At 43.4% G+C, this 16,438-nt stretch overlaps 1 protein-coding gene across 3 annotated transcripts in view; it reads left to right on the top strand.

The window, feature by feature from the left end:
* The first annotated feature begins 292 nt into the window (after nt 1-292).
* The window catches only part of MGMT (O-6-methylguanine-DNA methyltransferase), a 147,943-nt gene continuing 131,797 nt past the window's right edge, over nt 293-16,438 (top strand). Inside the window, exons 1-2 of one of the 3 annotated variants that reach the window (XM_061478691.1) lie at nt 293-448; nt 9,589-9,632. In XM_061478691.1, coding sequence (XP_061334675.1) covers nt 9,609-9,632 — 24 coding nt within the window. In that variant the 5' untranslated portion in view covers nt 293-448; nt 9,589-9,608. Of the gene's footprint in view, nt 449-7,271; nt 7,605-8,970; nt 9,633-16,438 lie in introns of those variants that run through there. The other 2 variants (XM_061478692.1, XM_061478694.1) reach the window with 2 other exon arrangements.

Here is a 16,438-nt window from a genome sequence, read left to right as displayed (position 1 = left end):
AAGGCTGATTCCTCGATGGTGCCAGCCTTTGCCTGGTGCCCTTCACCACTCTGCCCCAACGTACAAGCAGAATAAAGCCTAGACAACTTTAAAAAGCACATTTCAGCCATAAGATCTGCATATTTCTCCCAGAGGAGGTGGATTTTGGTCAGCAGCCACACTCAGTGCCTACAGAGGAGCCAAGGTGCAAGACTGCAACGGGCGCTCTAATTCTGACGTTACTGCCCACAAACCAGTATTTTCGGGTGGACTTTAGCAAAAACCCGTGTTTTCGCCACCCGCTTCACCCGCAGCAGCCGCGCCGAGCCCCGGGGCGGGGATGTAGGCCCTTCCGCGCAGGTGGCCCGCATCACCCGGCGAACCGCACCTCCTGCCCCGGACATATAACCGGGGCAAGGGGGCGGGGATGCCCCTAGAGACCAGCCCGGAGCAGCCCTGGGGGAGCCAGGTAGGAGGCTCTACGCAACGCCCAGGCCTCTGGGCCTGGCCCAGCCGGCGCACGCTGGGGTCGGGCGCTGCAGGCCGCGCTGCGGCTCCAGGGCCGGGCCCGCTCGGCCGCTTCTCTCCTTCCGAGCACCGGGACCCCCGGGCAGCTCCGCCCCGGCGGCGCGGCGCCTCCCCCCGCCGCTGCCCGGCGGAAGCAGCTCGTTCCGCGGCGCTGGGCTCGCTCCCCGCCGCTTCCCTCCTCCTTTTCTTCTTCAGGTGCTGCGGGAGCCGCGGTGCTCCGGAGCGGGCCGTGCTGCCGCGGCCTCATGGCGGGTTTGCGTGGGGGGAAGATGGCTGCGGGCTGGGGCCTGCTGGGCAGAGGGGTCGGAGCCCCTTAGCGCTTGACTCTGGGGTTTTCCTTGGGCCTGGCGATGCTTTTGGCATCCGCATTCCCTAGCCCCTGCAGGCCTTGGGAAGGGAAACAGCCCTGCTTCACCCCACGGCCCTGGCTGCCAGCGCAGGCACCGGCCGCGATCGGTCGGTAACCACGCCTGCAGGGGAGTGATGGATGTAAAGCTGACGCCGGGCTGGTAGCGCGCTATGCTGAGCGCTGCTCCGGCCCCAGCAGGCGCAGTTAAGCCTTTCCCTTGCCCTGGGAAGCAGCTCTGTGGGAGTCGAGAGGCTCCCCGAGGGGCTGTGGATGGAGCAATGCAAGGGTGAATGGGTGGCACTGCCCTGCATGCTGGCAGCAGCCTGTGGCTGGGTCACATCGGTGTGAAATCGCACTAAAATAATACGTGTTAAATGGATGTTGGTGTAAAAGTGGCCTTTTGCTACTGATATAGAAGGCAAGCTCTGCAGCTGGTTCATAGAATCCCAGCCTGGTTCGTATTGGAAGGGACCTTAAAGCTCATCCAGTTCCAGGGACCCCTTCCACTGGAGCAGCTTGCTCCAAGCCCCTGTGTCCAACCTGGCTTTGAACACTGCCAGGGATGGGGCAGCCACAGCTTCTCTGGGCACCCTCTGCCAGCGCCTCAGCACCCTCACAGGGAAGAGCTTCTGCCTTATCTCCAGCCTGTTTGAAATAAGCTTGTTGTTGCTACTGCACATGGTTTTTAAAGCAAAGTAAATGGTGGTGTATATTTTTGCTCCTGCCTCCTAAATAAACTTGTTACTTGTATTATTTTCATGGTACAGAGCCCTTATTACCCAGGAAGGTGTGGTCTTTAGTTTTTCACATAGAGAAGCCTTTATTTCATAATCTGGGGTGTAGCACTTGGTTTAAAGTGACTGTCACGGTGCAGTTCTTGTATCCAGGCTTGTGCTCCTGCTGTAAAGAGGGGCCTGTTTATGACAGGGTCCCCTTGTGAACCTGATGGAGGTTTTGGTCTCTGAGCCCTGCCTGTCTCCCCAATGCACAGGGGAGCAGGACTGGCAGTGTAGGAGCTCTCCCTCCCTGAACTGCCTCTCTGGCCTTTGGTCTTCTCACTTGTGTGGAAATGCACCTTAAGGGGAGCCGTGATAGGGTATTTGGTACCATGATAGGTATATATTAGGAGCCATAATAGGGTGTTGTATTGCAATGCTTCCCTGCTCTGTGGTGTGGAGGCTGCAGGTCAGGTGAGCTGCACTGCCCTGTAATGCAGGCTATTTCTAAACATTCATTTGTGATGTGAAGTTTGCCAAGTTGCTTATATTATAGGATCCTAAATGGCTTGTATTTGAAGGGACTTTAAAACTTACTCAGTTCCAACCCCCTGCCATGGGCAGGGACACCTTCCCCTAGAGCAAGTTGCTCCAAGCCCTGTCCAACTTGGCCTTGATCACTGCCAGGGATGGGGTGTTTGTTTTATTGTGACTGTTTAGTCAGTCTGTGACATGGATTCTTCCAAGTACGAAGTTGTCTGTTTTGTTTTTAAGCAGAAATGTGCCAAATGTGGACAATTCTACCAAAAGCCTCAAGCTTCAGAGAAGAAAAGCTGTAGCCTCTGTGAGCTTCCAAGGTGGCTTTAGCAATTCGTATCTGCATTCTGATCCATGACAACTTAATTACCCCAATTACACCAGGAACTGAAGCTCTATAGGAAGCTGTTGTAGTTATATTGCAACTTGTGTTACCCTGACTACTTTATCTCTTGATAAGTCTAATTAACTTGTCACCATTGTTTAATGCTTAATGTATGTAAAGAATCAGTTAATGGCATCACTGAAGGGATAGTAGCCTGCAGGAGAAGCTCCTGCCCTTTGGAAAGGTTATCAGGGTTTCCTTGAATGGCTTATTTAAGCACTTGGGCAGCAGAAGTATGAAGTTTGTTAGGGGAAATGTGGGTAAGATGGATAGGCTGCAGCAGAGAAATGCTGTTTAAACTGATTTCAGGGACAGGGGAAGCTGTTAAAAGAAGCAATAATGCCAAAAATCCAAAGGAGAACATGTCAAAGACAGGGATGATTTTCTTGTAGTGTTCTTTCCCCATGCCATTATGGTTCTGGAGGAGTGAGGACAGCTGACCCGAATTCAGCTTCGGTGTGCTGGCTGCTCTGCCTGCTTGTGCTCTCACCAGTGTGTCACTTCCCTGTGAGCAGCATCCTCCACCTCTGATACCAAGGGTGACATCCTTGCTTGTGATGACTGAAAGGTGGTTTCCACAGGGAGGTTTATAGTCATGCTGTAAGAGCTTTGTGGGGACAAATTGTAGGTTCTGATTTGTTGGGGTGCTTAACATCAGCCTCGGGACTAGTGAGCTGTTCTGCTGGGCTGCAGCTCACCTGAGTTAAACTCAGTTTCTGCAGGGAGTGAAGCAAAATAAGCCTCATTGCTTCTATAAATTGAGATATTTTAACTAGCTCGCAGAACAATACATTAAATTGTGAATGTGGGAGACTTCTGAATACATCCTGAAGGTGTTAGTGTTCATTCTAATGCTTTTAAAGGTTTCCTGCATTACAATAGCTTCCTGTTTGCAGTGCTGATGAAGGCAGCAAGTGCCTACCCCGGCCTGCAGTGCCCATTCCCAGAAGTTGTTGGCTGAAGCTGAGCACACATCCGACCCCTGGCATAACTCGTAAAAGCAGGCACTTGTTAACTCTATTTGTTTTTATTATGGACATCGATCTGCCAGTCGCAATAATGCATTTATGGACATTTTTCTGCAAGCACAGCGCTGGTGGCAGTTTTTACTGACAAATTGAGTCATATGGACAGTAGTTCAAAATAAGCTTACCTTATTGACGGATTGTGCAATTCCCTAGTTTACCCAGTGTTCATAAGAGATGTGGACTTGGGAAGACAATCTAACTAATGGGAAAATGTAGGGCAAAGTTTTAATTTCAGAAGGCTTCAAATCTGCTAGGTAGTGACAGGTTTCAGTGTGGGTTTTGGGTGGGTTTGTGAGCTTTGACTGCTTCATTAATGCCACTGTTAAGAAGCAAAAGGCCTGGTTTGGTGTTCTTACTATAGACTTCTTGAGGGTCTTATCTCTGCTATTAGCTGTGAAGGTTGGTGCTGAACACATCTGTGCTGGCAAAGCTTTCAGCTGGCTAATTTAGCTGAAGGTAATGAGCAAAACCTGCCTGATGCAAGAGAAATCCTGTGCTAAATTGTCTCCTACAAGGCAGACACCGTCACCCATCACAGGTGTGTTTGGGCCAGCATTGAGTTAAATGCAGCTGGAGGAATAACAGGGCTGGAAACCCAGAACAAACCTGCACTGAAGTGTTTTCCAGGAGTACAAAATGCAGCCTGAAAACTGATAACCTGCTTGTGTGGTCCAGGCTACTGCTTAAAATAGCCAAATATATTTGAATGCTGATAAAGCGTGTGTGGCTTTGGAGTTTTGTGGAAATGGAGTAATCGTGATAGTTTCTTTGGAAGTATGTCACTGTTTTGATGCTTTTTGCTAGCCTTTTTCAAGCTGTTTTCTTAGTTACTAGATCAGCGAGGTAAAGGCACCCTTTCCTGGTGTCTTTCAGGACTAACTGCTATCTATTCATTTATATTGTGCCAAATTAAATAGTATAAATCATTTGGGGATTCTTTTCAAGTTACTTGTAAAATTTGGACATGCAGCTGAAATTCTCCTGATGCAATAGAGGTGCTGAAGGTGGTTCAAAATGAATCTGAGCAAGTCACCTTTAATCACAGTGAGGAAGAGGAGTTCACAGATGCAAAGGTCCTGACTTCCCCTCTGCTTTTCAAGTGAAATAGTAGTAAAATAGCACTAGTGACAGAGGGTCTGCCGTCTCAAGCAGTTTGGCAAGGGGGAATAAAGGGTACTTCTGATGCCAAGCTGATGGCATCCAGAGAAGTATCAGTTCAGACTGTGCTGTTAGCTACCCAGTGTGTAGCTGAGCTGTGGGTCTGGCAGTGGGCAGCTGGGGATGCTGGGTTTGGGCTCAGAAACTTTGCTTTTTTTTTACATCCAAAAATTCCATTTCTGGCTGAGGAAGTTTGAATCTGGCTTTGTGGGGGGGGCTTTAGTAAAAAATCACTAAAGGCTTTGCTTGTTGTTATAGTACTCAGTAGCTATGTGGTGTTAGTGCGTTGAAGATAAGATGTTAAAGAAATGGGCTTTTGCTCTTAGTGATGAGTGCGTTTTCAAGTTTTAATTATTCAGACGCCGCTTTTTAGTGCATTATGATAAAATTAACAAAATGGGGGTTTTAGTAAAGTATATATGAGCAGCACAGCCCAGTGAAATCAGACTTGCTTTGTTTTCTGAATCATGCCACCTACATGCTCCAAGTGCAAATGTAACTCCCAGCTGGTAACTCTGTGTTAGCAGATAGCAAGTATTAGTGCCGTCTTGTAAATGTTGCTGCATAATCATCATTCAGTACTATTTAAATTATCTGACTGCTTTAGATCAGTCAGTACAATGCAAACAATATTATCTTTGGTTGTTTGTATATTCCAGTGTGCAGAAGGCCTTTTAATTAGTTAAACTTCTTGATAAACACCTGAAGTATATTTAAGGCCCTGTTAAAAGATTAAGTTTTGTCTTGCATGTGAAAAATACAAGATGGAATGTGCAGTTTCTGCTATAGAAAGCTGTTTTGGCAGCAGTGGGCTGGCTCTGCTGATAGTGCATCTTCAGACTGTCAGCAGTGTCCTGGAGAAACAAGTCGCACAACTTCAGTGTCCCTTCATCTTGCTCCATTTGAGTTTAGTGTTGTTAGGTATACTGTAGGGGGAAAAGGGGAATCATGGAATCAGAGACTGGTTTGGGTTGGGAAGGCCCTGAAAGACCATCCATTTCCAACCCCTTGGCAGTGTTCAAGGCCAGGCTGGACACAGGGGCTTGGAACAAGCTGCTCTAGTGGAAGGGGTCCCTGCCCGTGGCAGGGGTTGGAGCTGGAGGAGCTTTAAGGTGCCTTCTAACCCAAACCAGGCTGGGGTAAGATTCTATGATACGAAGGACAGGCTGGGTCTACAGGCAGTGTTATGCTTTCAGAAAGCGAATTTGAGGCACAACAAGGCAAAGTGCTTAATCTGATACAAAATTTTCTTAAATGCTTGGTTTAGTAGCATTTTTTAATGGAACAGTCTTATTTTGCTTTCTCCAGTTGTGAGTTTTTTCTGTTGTCTTTTTCTGGAGCTATATTTGATTCCATAGTGCGAGTTTCTAAGAATATGATTAACCCTATGGGTCATCTTATAATGTAATTATTAATGATTGATTCTGTTTATCCTGGAAATCAATATGAGAAGCAAAATGGTCGGGCATATATTTGGGGTTGATTTCTAACATTCAGTAAACATGATCTTGTGACAAGACTGGTATCGGTTTATTACTCGGAACATGTTTGATGAATCTGAAGTGTGTAATTAGTTTTATATAATGATGGTGATATGTGGGGTTTTTTACATGACTTATGTTAATATGGCCAATAGTGTTAACATCTCCTGCCACTAATAGTTAGGGTGGGGATGTATAGTAATTGATCTTCCTGGGAGTGCTGTAATGTAAAAACAATTCAGGCTGTTTGAAGTATATTTTACAAGTGTGCATTGGGCCTTTGGGATGTTAGACTGAAAAACCCAATTGTACAGTTACCATGGGAACCCAATTAGAATAGATTGCCGGAGTGTTTTTTTTTCAGCCTTTCATCTTGACCAAAAATCTAATGTACTTTAAATGTTTTCATATGGAATTTTAGTCATATACTGACTTGATGTAATAGCTGCTTTTAGATTTTAGTACTGAAACCAGGGTATTGCGTTCTGTGGCTCCTGAGGACTTGTCTTTCAAGGAGAATCTTCTTTTAGTGCTTAAAAGTTGATGAACTGAGAAAAATACTTTTTATGAATCTAAGTTCTTACTGTAGAGCTGCCATCACATGTACTTCTTAGGCTGCAGTCCTGTGAAAATAAACAGGGAAGTATCTTAAACCCCAAGGGTTTCTGTTCTAGACGATCAACAAAATAGAGCTGAACTTTTTCATGGCCTTGAAAGATCTGATTTTTGATGTAACCTCTGACTTTCCTTTACATTTTTGCTTTATTGACATACTCAGATTTGGAATGCTCGCAGGTTGGGTATGTGATATATTGGCTTCCTGCACCATCTCATCTCCTGCTTTGCAGGAGCTCCTCTTCAGTACCTGAAGGCATTTGTGTATATTCCATGTCTCTCAGGAGCATCCTGCTGCCTGGCTGCTTGTCAGCATGGGTTCAACCTCAGCACAGCTCTTGTGTGGGAACAGAAGTTTTGGGCAACTTGGGTGGCTGCCCCATCCCTGGCAGTGTTCAAGGCCAGGTTGGACACAGGGACTTAGAGCAAGCTGCTCTAGTGGAAGGTGTCCCAGCCCATGGCAGGGGGTTGGAACTGGCTGAGCTTTTAGGTCCCTCCCAACAGAAACCAGTCTGGGATTCTGTGATCATGATTGAAAGGCCAAGGGGAGTGGAGGTAGGCACCCAACAGGAGATGGGCAGCTCTGAGCTAGTGAGGATGGGGACACATTGCTCTTTTTTGCCTCACTTCTGGTTGTTCATTGATCCCTTCAGTTTATCCTACTCTCTGAAGATGCAGGATGAAATTTTCCATTTTGGTGAAGGTGCTGCTGACAAAAAGTCTTTTAAGGTTGGAAGATGGGTCTTGTGATCCCAGTGTCTGTTTCTAGAATGTGTTAGTATCGTGATTGAAGTTGATCCGTGGCAATTCCTGTGCCATTCAGAAGAGGTGTTGTGCGCCTCCCTTCAAAATCAACCTTAGGGGAGCCCTTCAGCTCAGTGTGAAGTTGGTAGTGTGTATATTGACCTCTTCCAACAAGACAGTCTTTGCAAGGTTGGGATGCATCTCTGGAGTGATGTTTTGGACTTACCTAGCCTTCTGACTTACAACAGCAGTAGTCTTGTATCATTTTCACCTATCTAGCTCCTGGTAGTCTCCTAACCACCATTGGGCATTACTGGCTTTGCCCCAGTTACCTGTCATCAGAGGAGAGTTGCTTGGGGCTAGCACATGATTGAGCTCAGCCTGAGGCATGAATAGGTCATGAACACTAATCTGTTTGTCTCTTCCCTTTGCTTGTCTCAGCCACCAACTTAACCAATGTCTCAGTGGTCCTAGGGGCTTCCCCCAATGTATTGCCCCATTCTTGGGACTTAACACAGGGAACAAGCAATGGTCATGCTTGTGAGGTGCTACCTAGTCCTTTTGCAAGAATCCTTTCTCTTTAAAGTTGGGACGTGTTCTCCTTGAAGCTTAGTTTCTCCACCAGGCACTGCATCCTTCATGAGCTGTATGTGCTTATGCTCAAAGTCAGTTTCTGTCTGGTTCAGAGCATCAAAAATCCCATTTGCTGAGGACCTTAAATCACTTACAGATGGGTGTAAAGTTTTCCTGTGCTGTAGGTAGTCTTTGGCCCAGGTCTGAAATGAGCTTCTGGATAAATCTGTTTTTGAAGGCAGTTACCCCTCAGGAAAGCCTGGAAAAGCTCAGTGTTGCTGCTGCACACCTTGAAGGTCAAAACTCCGAACTGATAGTAGACATAAACTGCTCTTTTATTTTTAGCTCCATCACAGGTATCGTAAGTAGCATTACTGGATTGCTCATCTGCCTGACTTGCATTTAATAAAGGAATGAGTGATCTTTACAGTGCCCACCTTGTAAGGTTCAGCTTGGTAGCATATTTAAATACTTATTATTCAGGGTCTTAACTTTACATCTTAATCATTTTAAGAGTTTAAAGATAAGATTAAATATTACTGTTTTGTTATAAGTAATTTGGAGGTGGCTGTAAGTAGTGTCATTGCCTTGGACTTAAAGATTTGATGTGTTTGAGAGGCATTAGAAAGCCTCAGATGTTCATACCACTCCTTTTAAGAGATTTATCATGTCTTAAGCGGATACAGTTATCCTCTCCTGTGGAGTAGGGAGTTCCCTCACTTAAGTGGAAGAGTTCCCATTGAGTTTGGCTGTGAGTCAGGACTCCAGAGCTGAGCTTTGGCAGATAATCTCCCTGGTTTTAGAAAATGGAATGCTTAGAGCACATCTTCTCAAGATCTGGTGGTCTTGGATAAATAGCGCTGAAAAAATAGAGGGGAAACTAAGTATATGCCCAGGAAGTAGCAATCATCCTTTATTTCCAAGGGGAGAGCAAAGAGGAACCGGTTGTATTATGTTAATGATACATGAATAAAGATACTGTTACATAGTTATAGTATAGATGCTGTTAATATATAGGTATAACTGATATTAACATTTCTAGGTGCTTTCTTAGTGTGTTGCAGTCTGTTCTTTTAAACCCAGAATGTAACTAAGTCACTCTCTTTCTTGGCTTAAAATGTGCTATTTCCTAAATCACAGAAGGCTGTTTACTAAGTGACTCAGAAGTGCATCACTGCCTGTACAAATATTCCTTAAACAAATACTTTATCTTCTAAGGTATTCTTATTCAAAATATCAGAGTTGTGCAGTGCTGGTTATTGAAGAAATCTTCCCGTGTTGATTTGTTGACTCCTAAGAAGCAGCAGATGACCTATGAACATTAAATGTCTGGTTGCTTATGGAAAGAAATTAAACTCCCTTTTCATATTATATACTGAAACTTAGAACTCATTGAAAAAAGCTGATTAGAAGGGAAATAACACTACTGAGGTACAATTTTTCCTGTGGAATTCAAATTAAATCACCATCTAATGGAGTTTCTTTTTCCTTACAGGTGGAGACCTTTCATCTACCATGGCATCGAGGCGTGTTCCAAAAGTGAGTTTCCAGTACCATCCCCTTGCATTTAGGTGTACGCTGGAAGTCCAGCATTACAAAAGAGTTCACGTAACATAGTTCGGTTTTTCCCCTGTGTCCAGCAGTCAGTATTAAGAATCCAGCTGACAAGATTGATGCTGCATTGTAAATCTCTGTAGCTCTGTCATGGTTGGTAACAGGCATCAGTGGACCTTTCCCCAGCACGTATCTATCTGCCACAGAGCATAAACTAACAGGACAATGGTACGTTTTCAGTGTGTCAGCTGGTTGTTTCCTAATAAATACCTCGCTGGAAAACAGGCTTAATTCTAAGCCTTGATGCTTCAATGAGGGAAGTGTGGTCAGTAAGCTTATAGTAAAATAAGACACCAGGGCTCGTTATCACAGCATTCAGAACAATTTACCATGCTGAAGGGAAAGCATCAACGCGTTTTGAATCAATAACCTTATATTTCAGATAATTAAAATGAACTTTGAAGGGATGAATACATTTTTTTCCTCTGGAATATCTATTTTTCTAACATTAGTAATGCTCCTCTAGGAAAATATTTCGAGTACAATCAAACTTGCATATCTAACTATTCCTGCTGGCAACTTGTATCACTGTTACAAATGTCTTAATAATGGCATCTCCTGTAGTTTTAATTTGCTTTATGTAATATAATGTGGCTTAGAAAAGGACTATTTTGGATATTCTGTGTCTTCTGTCCATCTTTAGAGGATTTCTTTTTCTCACAAAATAAAATTTTTCTTTTAAAAATGGAGTTGAGGAAGAAATTTAGGAAAATAAATTCTTTCTTTAAAACAGTCATCTGTTGAGTTACATTTATGTCTCTTCCAGCTGCAAACATCTTTTTAGCAGGTACCTGGAATTAAGGGCAAAGAAATAGCTGATTATCTTCTGCACAACCAGGCATGGTGGGAAGAGTCACTAGTTCCCCCTCACTCAAAGCTAGGTGTGATTTAGCTGGCAAGTGACATGAAACTAATGGTTTATTATCTAACCTTTTAATTTCCCCCACTCATTTCTAGTTGAAAGGTGCAGTGCTGGCTGTTAGGGGAGCTTTCCCCTTGTGATATGTGAGAAAGCAGGTTTAAGGGAAAACACATGAACTCTCATAGCCCCAGCTGCAGACGTAGCCTGGGCTCCTCTGGTCCTGCTTCCCCCCATTCTGGTTGCATATTAAATATGTATGTAATGTAGCCCATAGTTCTTTAGTGATATTTATAGCACGTGATTAGTTTACAGCTTCACTTTAAGCACAACCACACGCTGGTGTGACACAATATATGCCTGGCATATGGCTTTTGCAGGAATCAATTATCACCGATGTAATGTGCTGAACAGTTTATAAGCAGGTTGCTAGAAAACGGGTTCTGAAAGCAGCCAGACCTGGAACAGGCTTCCCAGGGAAGTGGTGGAATCACCATCCCTGGAAGTGTTCACAAACCCATGTGGATGAGGGCCTTCGTGATGTGTGTTGGTGGTGGCCTTGGCAGTGCTGGGGTAAAGGTTGGACGTGATGCTCTTAAAGGTCTTTTCCAACCTGCTTGATTCCATGACTGATTTTTTTCCATCATCACTCTGTGTCTCCCACTCAATCCCTGCTTTTGTTGTGAGCAGGGATGTATGTTGGGTTTGTGTGGAAGAGGCTGAAACATGGCTGTTCTGTGTGCTGCACACATCAGGGATGACTGTGTTTCAGAGGTTTTGGGGTTTGTGGTGTTCTGACAAGGTGGCAATTTTTCTATATCATAAGAAATTTAATTTGAAATGCAATTCTGTTCCTCTCTGGGTTTCTTGTGGTTATTAAATTGAAACTCGGTAAATAGATTCCTGTACTAACTGTGATGCTTCACTCTCTGTTAGTACAGAGATACACTTGTCCACACTGTCCTGAATCAAACAGATTGATAACGATAGGAAAATTCAGATGCATGTGCCAAGGCTATAATGTTGTGGTTTTGTAGGAGTCTTTGACACCTCCTTTTGTCTGTATTTGTTTTCCTTCAGGTGCATTTGAATTTTTAGTGAATTCTTAATACATACCATGTGGCTTTATTTGTTGGGAGCTGTTTTACTCCCTAAAAATGTCAATGAATTTCTGTCCTTGAACACAATTCAGATTTCCGGAGTCTCCTTCAGCTTAAGGAGCACTATTAATGGTTTTGTTCATATTGCTTAGATTTATTTGGTTATTATTCTCTAGCTCCTGCTCTTCAGGTATAGCCGGTTTGGTATTATAAGGAATGATGGATTATACAGGAAAGTTTCTTTTGAAGCACTCCTGATATTGTGCAATGCACTTGGGGGTCAGCTACACTTGACTGATGCATGATTTATCCAATGTCCCTGCCACTTTTGGAGATAAAGCTGCTATTTTATCAAAAATGCCAGCAAGTGTGATTTAGAATTTATACCCCTCCTTTTTCAAATAATTGTTCTGAGTACTTTGTGCCATGGCAATAAAATGATAAAGGTAATTGCACACAAATGTGAGCTAGCACCAAAATACAATAAAATTAACCTGAATTAGCTTGACTTGTCGATGAGAAGTATTTATGAAATGTATTTTTGCAATAAGGGAGACTGATATTATAGCTGGGAGGTGAGTTATTGCCTTAATGTAATACTGCTTGAAATTTAAAAAAGAGACTGTTACAGTTGAGGGTGATTGTGCCTTTGAAATTAAGTTGAAGTGATTCTTATAATTGGCAGCGATAATGCATTGGGAAGGTAATATCTTTTATTGTGTTATGCCTAGTTGCATTATCTTTTATTTAGCTGGTCCTGACTTCAGCTCTGCGGAGAACACAAGGAGGAGCAGATCAGGAATTCTGTGGCTTTAGGTGATAAGAATCTGAAGTGTTTGCTAGCATTAGTGATTCTCATGCTAGATTTTTCAGTTTTAGCCCATTTTCAGTTCTGGACCTGATAAAAGTCTCATTTGATTAAAATTTCATCTATTTTCTGTAGTAGTTGCTATATATTTACATACACAGCTGAGCCCTGTAACAGTAGAGATGTCAGGCTTGCTATATCATGTATACATGTACATCAGGTGGGGATTTTGTCAGTGAAATTCTGTATTTCTCAGTGCCTTGGGGTATAACCTGCTTTTCTGAGAAGGTGTATGTACATTTACAGCAAGCACTTCAGTGGTTAAGCAGTGGATCTTCACATGTTCACTAATATCTTGAGTTTAGCTTTTGAGGTGGTGAATGCAACTGGAAAATCCAGACAGCTACACAATGACTTCTTTTCCTTTGCATCAGACTTGTTAAAACTCCAACCAGTAACAACTAAATACTAATGTGGGAGACCCTCTAATTCTTAAAAGCATTTTTCACCTTTGATTCTGCAGTATGATATTTCTTTAATTCTTTGGCAACAAATTAATGTATTACAAGTTAGTGTTGTATTGCATGTGATTGCATGTTAAAGCACCGAATAACTGATTGAAGGATAACATCGCTTTGTAGTGTTGCGCAGTGAATAACCTGACATATGGTTTTCAGCCTAAACAATGAGGGACAGGAGGCTTAGTCCTTTGTCATCAGTATGGCAGGAATGACAACATGCTACCCATGGCAGATATACCAAGCCCCATGGCTTATTCTGAAGGTGCGGTTTTGGTTTAACCAGGGTGAGATTTACTTATAGAAGCATGCGAAGCATTGGAGATACTGGAATACTGCAGTATATCTCAGGGCAGCTCTTGTTTCAAAGCCTTATCTGGATTACAGTCCTGTTCTTCAGATGGGGAGGTGTTTATTAGTCTTGCACAAGAACAAAAATACATGGACCTGATAATAGAGTGTTTTATTCTGGCAAGCTGAAGGTTTGCTTTGGGTGCCATAGGAAGAGGAAATACATGCAGTATAGACAGTTATTGTGTGATGTGTAAGGGGAAAAGTAACTTATGTCCCTGTAAGTGGTCATCTGTGTAGGGACCTATTAGGATCGGGGCATTCTTAGAGCTTAGAGTTCACTGTTTAGCTGGAGATCTTTAGACTGTTTTTCAAGAGAAAGAAACAGCTTCTAGAAAAGCTTTTATTTTAGCTTTGGAAAAATCAACTGCTTCATATTAAGCAAAAAGACTAACAATTAAATGCTGCTTATTCTGTGTAATTTTTATTCCAGTGTATAAACTGGGCAGGAAACTTCTCTTCAGCTCTTCCCTTTCATCCCTGAAATTGCTTGTGGTACATAAATTCTCTTCTCTTGAAGCACTAGCAGCTGCTCTTCATTTGGAAGGTAAAAACATAGATGATTAATAAAGGTATTGGTATGCCCCATCCCTGGCAGTGTTCAAGGCCAGGTTGAAAGGGGCTTGGAGCCACCTGCTGTAGTGAAAGGTGTCCCTGCCTGTGGCAGGGGTTGGAACTGGATGTGCTTTAAGATCCCTTCCCACCCAAACCAGTCTGATTCTGTGATATTAACAGCAGGAGGCTTTTTGACTTCTCATTTGATCACATACTGATTATATGGATCCTGTGTTTTTCCCAGTCCTTAGGTATTTTCTATTCTAGAACACTTGAGTGTAAGAAATGCTTTTCTCATCTAAGATGAGCTATATAAGGCTGGAAAATGACCCTCTGCACTGCAGTAGAAGCACACAAATGCATTAGCTTTACTATTAATATCTCTTCCCATATTCTTTATGTACAATGGATTGTTTCCTTTCAAATAAACATGCAGAAACCAGTAAAACAAATACAGGAAGTTTTAAGCTATTAAGGAGATGTTGAGAGGACTATAATTCAATGAAACCTGTGGATGCATGGATCAGTGGCATGTGTAAGCTCGCTGGGGGCTGTGCCAAAAGGGGGGCTGTGGTCCACCTTGTAACTCATTGTACATCAGTGGTATGTTGACCTTTACACTTCAGAGTAGACAGGGTTTTAGTAAAGTCATCCCTGTTCTACTGCTTCTGAGTTGTTAGTGACAGACACGTCCAACTTATCATTTCTTATGATGGTCCCTGATTGCTTTTGCCTTGACAAATACCAGTGATGTGATTTTGTGATTTGATAAGGATTTTGTTATGAGAAGGATGTGAACTTACTGCATCAGGAAGAGTGACTGCAGTTGAGATGACTGAAATGAAGTAGCAAATTGCCAAAGCAGTTCAGGTGCCTGTGAAGTGTTCCCCTTAAATTTAAATCCAATATTTCAAGCTTGCTTTGAATTTTAATTCAAAACTTGAATCAATAACAAGCAGGTTTGAGAGCGCTGTGATACTCAAAAGAAGGACAGTTAAAGGCTTCAGGACTGGTATTTCCTGTAATTAGGATGAAGAAGCAACTTCCCTGGCATTTATTGATCATCCTCTCAAACTCAACAAATTCCTGGTATTGCTTTTTGGCAAGTCACTAATATGGCATCGTAGAAACAGGACAAGTGCTTGAGAACTGCAGCTCATGTGCTAGTTTCCTAATACAGGTTATGTCAGAACATGGGATTGATGAGTCCTTAGGATGTATTTTATGGAAAAATAAGAAGTTGATGCATTGTCACACTTTTAATAGAATCCCAGACCGGTTTGGGTTGAAAGGGACCCTGAAACTCCTCCAGCTCCAACCCCTGCCACGGGCAGGGACCCCTTCCACTAGAGCAGCTTGCTCCAAGTCCCTGTGCCCAACCTGGCCTTGAACACTGCCAGGGATGGGGCAGCCACAGCTTCTCTGGGCACCCTGTGCCAGCGCCTCAGCACCCTCACAGGGAAGAGCTTCTGCCTAAGAGCTCTAAGTTCTCTGTGCAGCTTCTGCTCTCCTGGCTGAGATGCCCCAGTGATCTCAGCCTGTCTCCAGAGCAGGTTTACTTCAGTTGCTGATCATCCTCCTGACCTATGGACTTGCTCCAACAGCTCCATGTCCTTTGAGGGTGGTTTTCTGGCATGACCACTCTCCAAGCAAAAAAGCCCTCAAACTGTGGTGCTCTTATTGGATAAATACATCCAGAAATTCAGCTTTTACAGCTAAGAAACTAATATGTGCTACTAATGGGTATAGTGCTGTTTGGGATCCTCTCAGACAATAGGTGCTGAAAATTACGAAGCCAGTACATAGTTGTTTCCCAGCCCAAGATACGAGCTAGATTGCATGAGAACCCTGATATGGCATCTGGATGGGTTCTTTAGTCTTAAATAACAGCAAATACCATAGTGTGGAATGCTTAAGTAAAGCACTCTCAAATGTACATCAGTGGCTAGTGTAGTTCTGACCATTTCTGGCTTTGAGAAGTGTTAAGTGAAATAGGGGTGAGAAGTATAATGCAGTTTCTTCATAGTTGTATTTATGCTATTGGGTAGCTCAGCAATTAAACCTTTCTGTTAATCTGAGAGGATCAAGACACCCATTTCTTGGCGGCAAACATGTCATCTCCCTGATTAATGCACTTGGACTCCCTTGGTTTGAAAAGGGATGTTGCAGTGTATGTGAGGACATGTTAGTTCAGGTTTAGTGCTTGAATTTGTTACTTTTGCCTTGATTCTCAGAAATATGCATGTAGAAATCAGAAGGATTTCGTTTGAAGTTCAGCCACATGCTAAAGCCTAATGGAAATGCCTGTTAAATCAGATGCAGGTGGTGGCAGAGGGGATTATCATTAAGGTTTTGATATGGCAGGGTGGGTTTGTATTGTTGCTAAAGCAGAGTGAAGGAAATAGGAAAACCTGTAGAGGGAGATCCATCAGAGATAAGGCTGTGGCTCCTTCCTGATGGGCAGGATTCATGTGCTCAGTAATAGGGGAAACCACGTGACAAGATGACATCTTCAGTCTCTTTGACCACAGCCTTCAGGC

The sequence above is a fragment of the Pezoporus flaviventris genome, unplaced genomic scaffold (assembly GCF_033815535.1).
Source record: "Pezoporus flaviventris isolate CSIRO_AGI_PZ_B2104156 unplaced genomic scaffold, CSIRO_AGI_Pfla_v1 ptg000129l, whole genome shotgun sequence".
NCBI classification, from domain to species: domain Eukaryota; kingdom Metazoa; phylum Chordata; class Aves; order Psittaciformes; family Psittacidae; genus Pezoporus; species Pezoporus flaviventris.
This window is presented reverse-complemented; position numbering and strand designations above follow the sequence as displayed.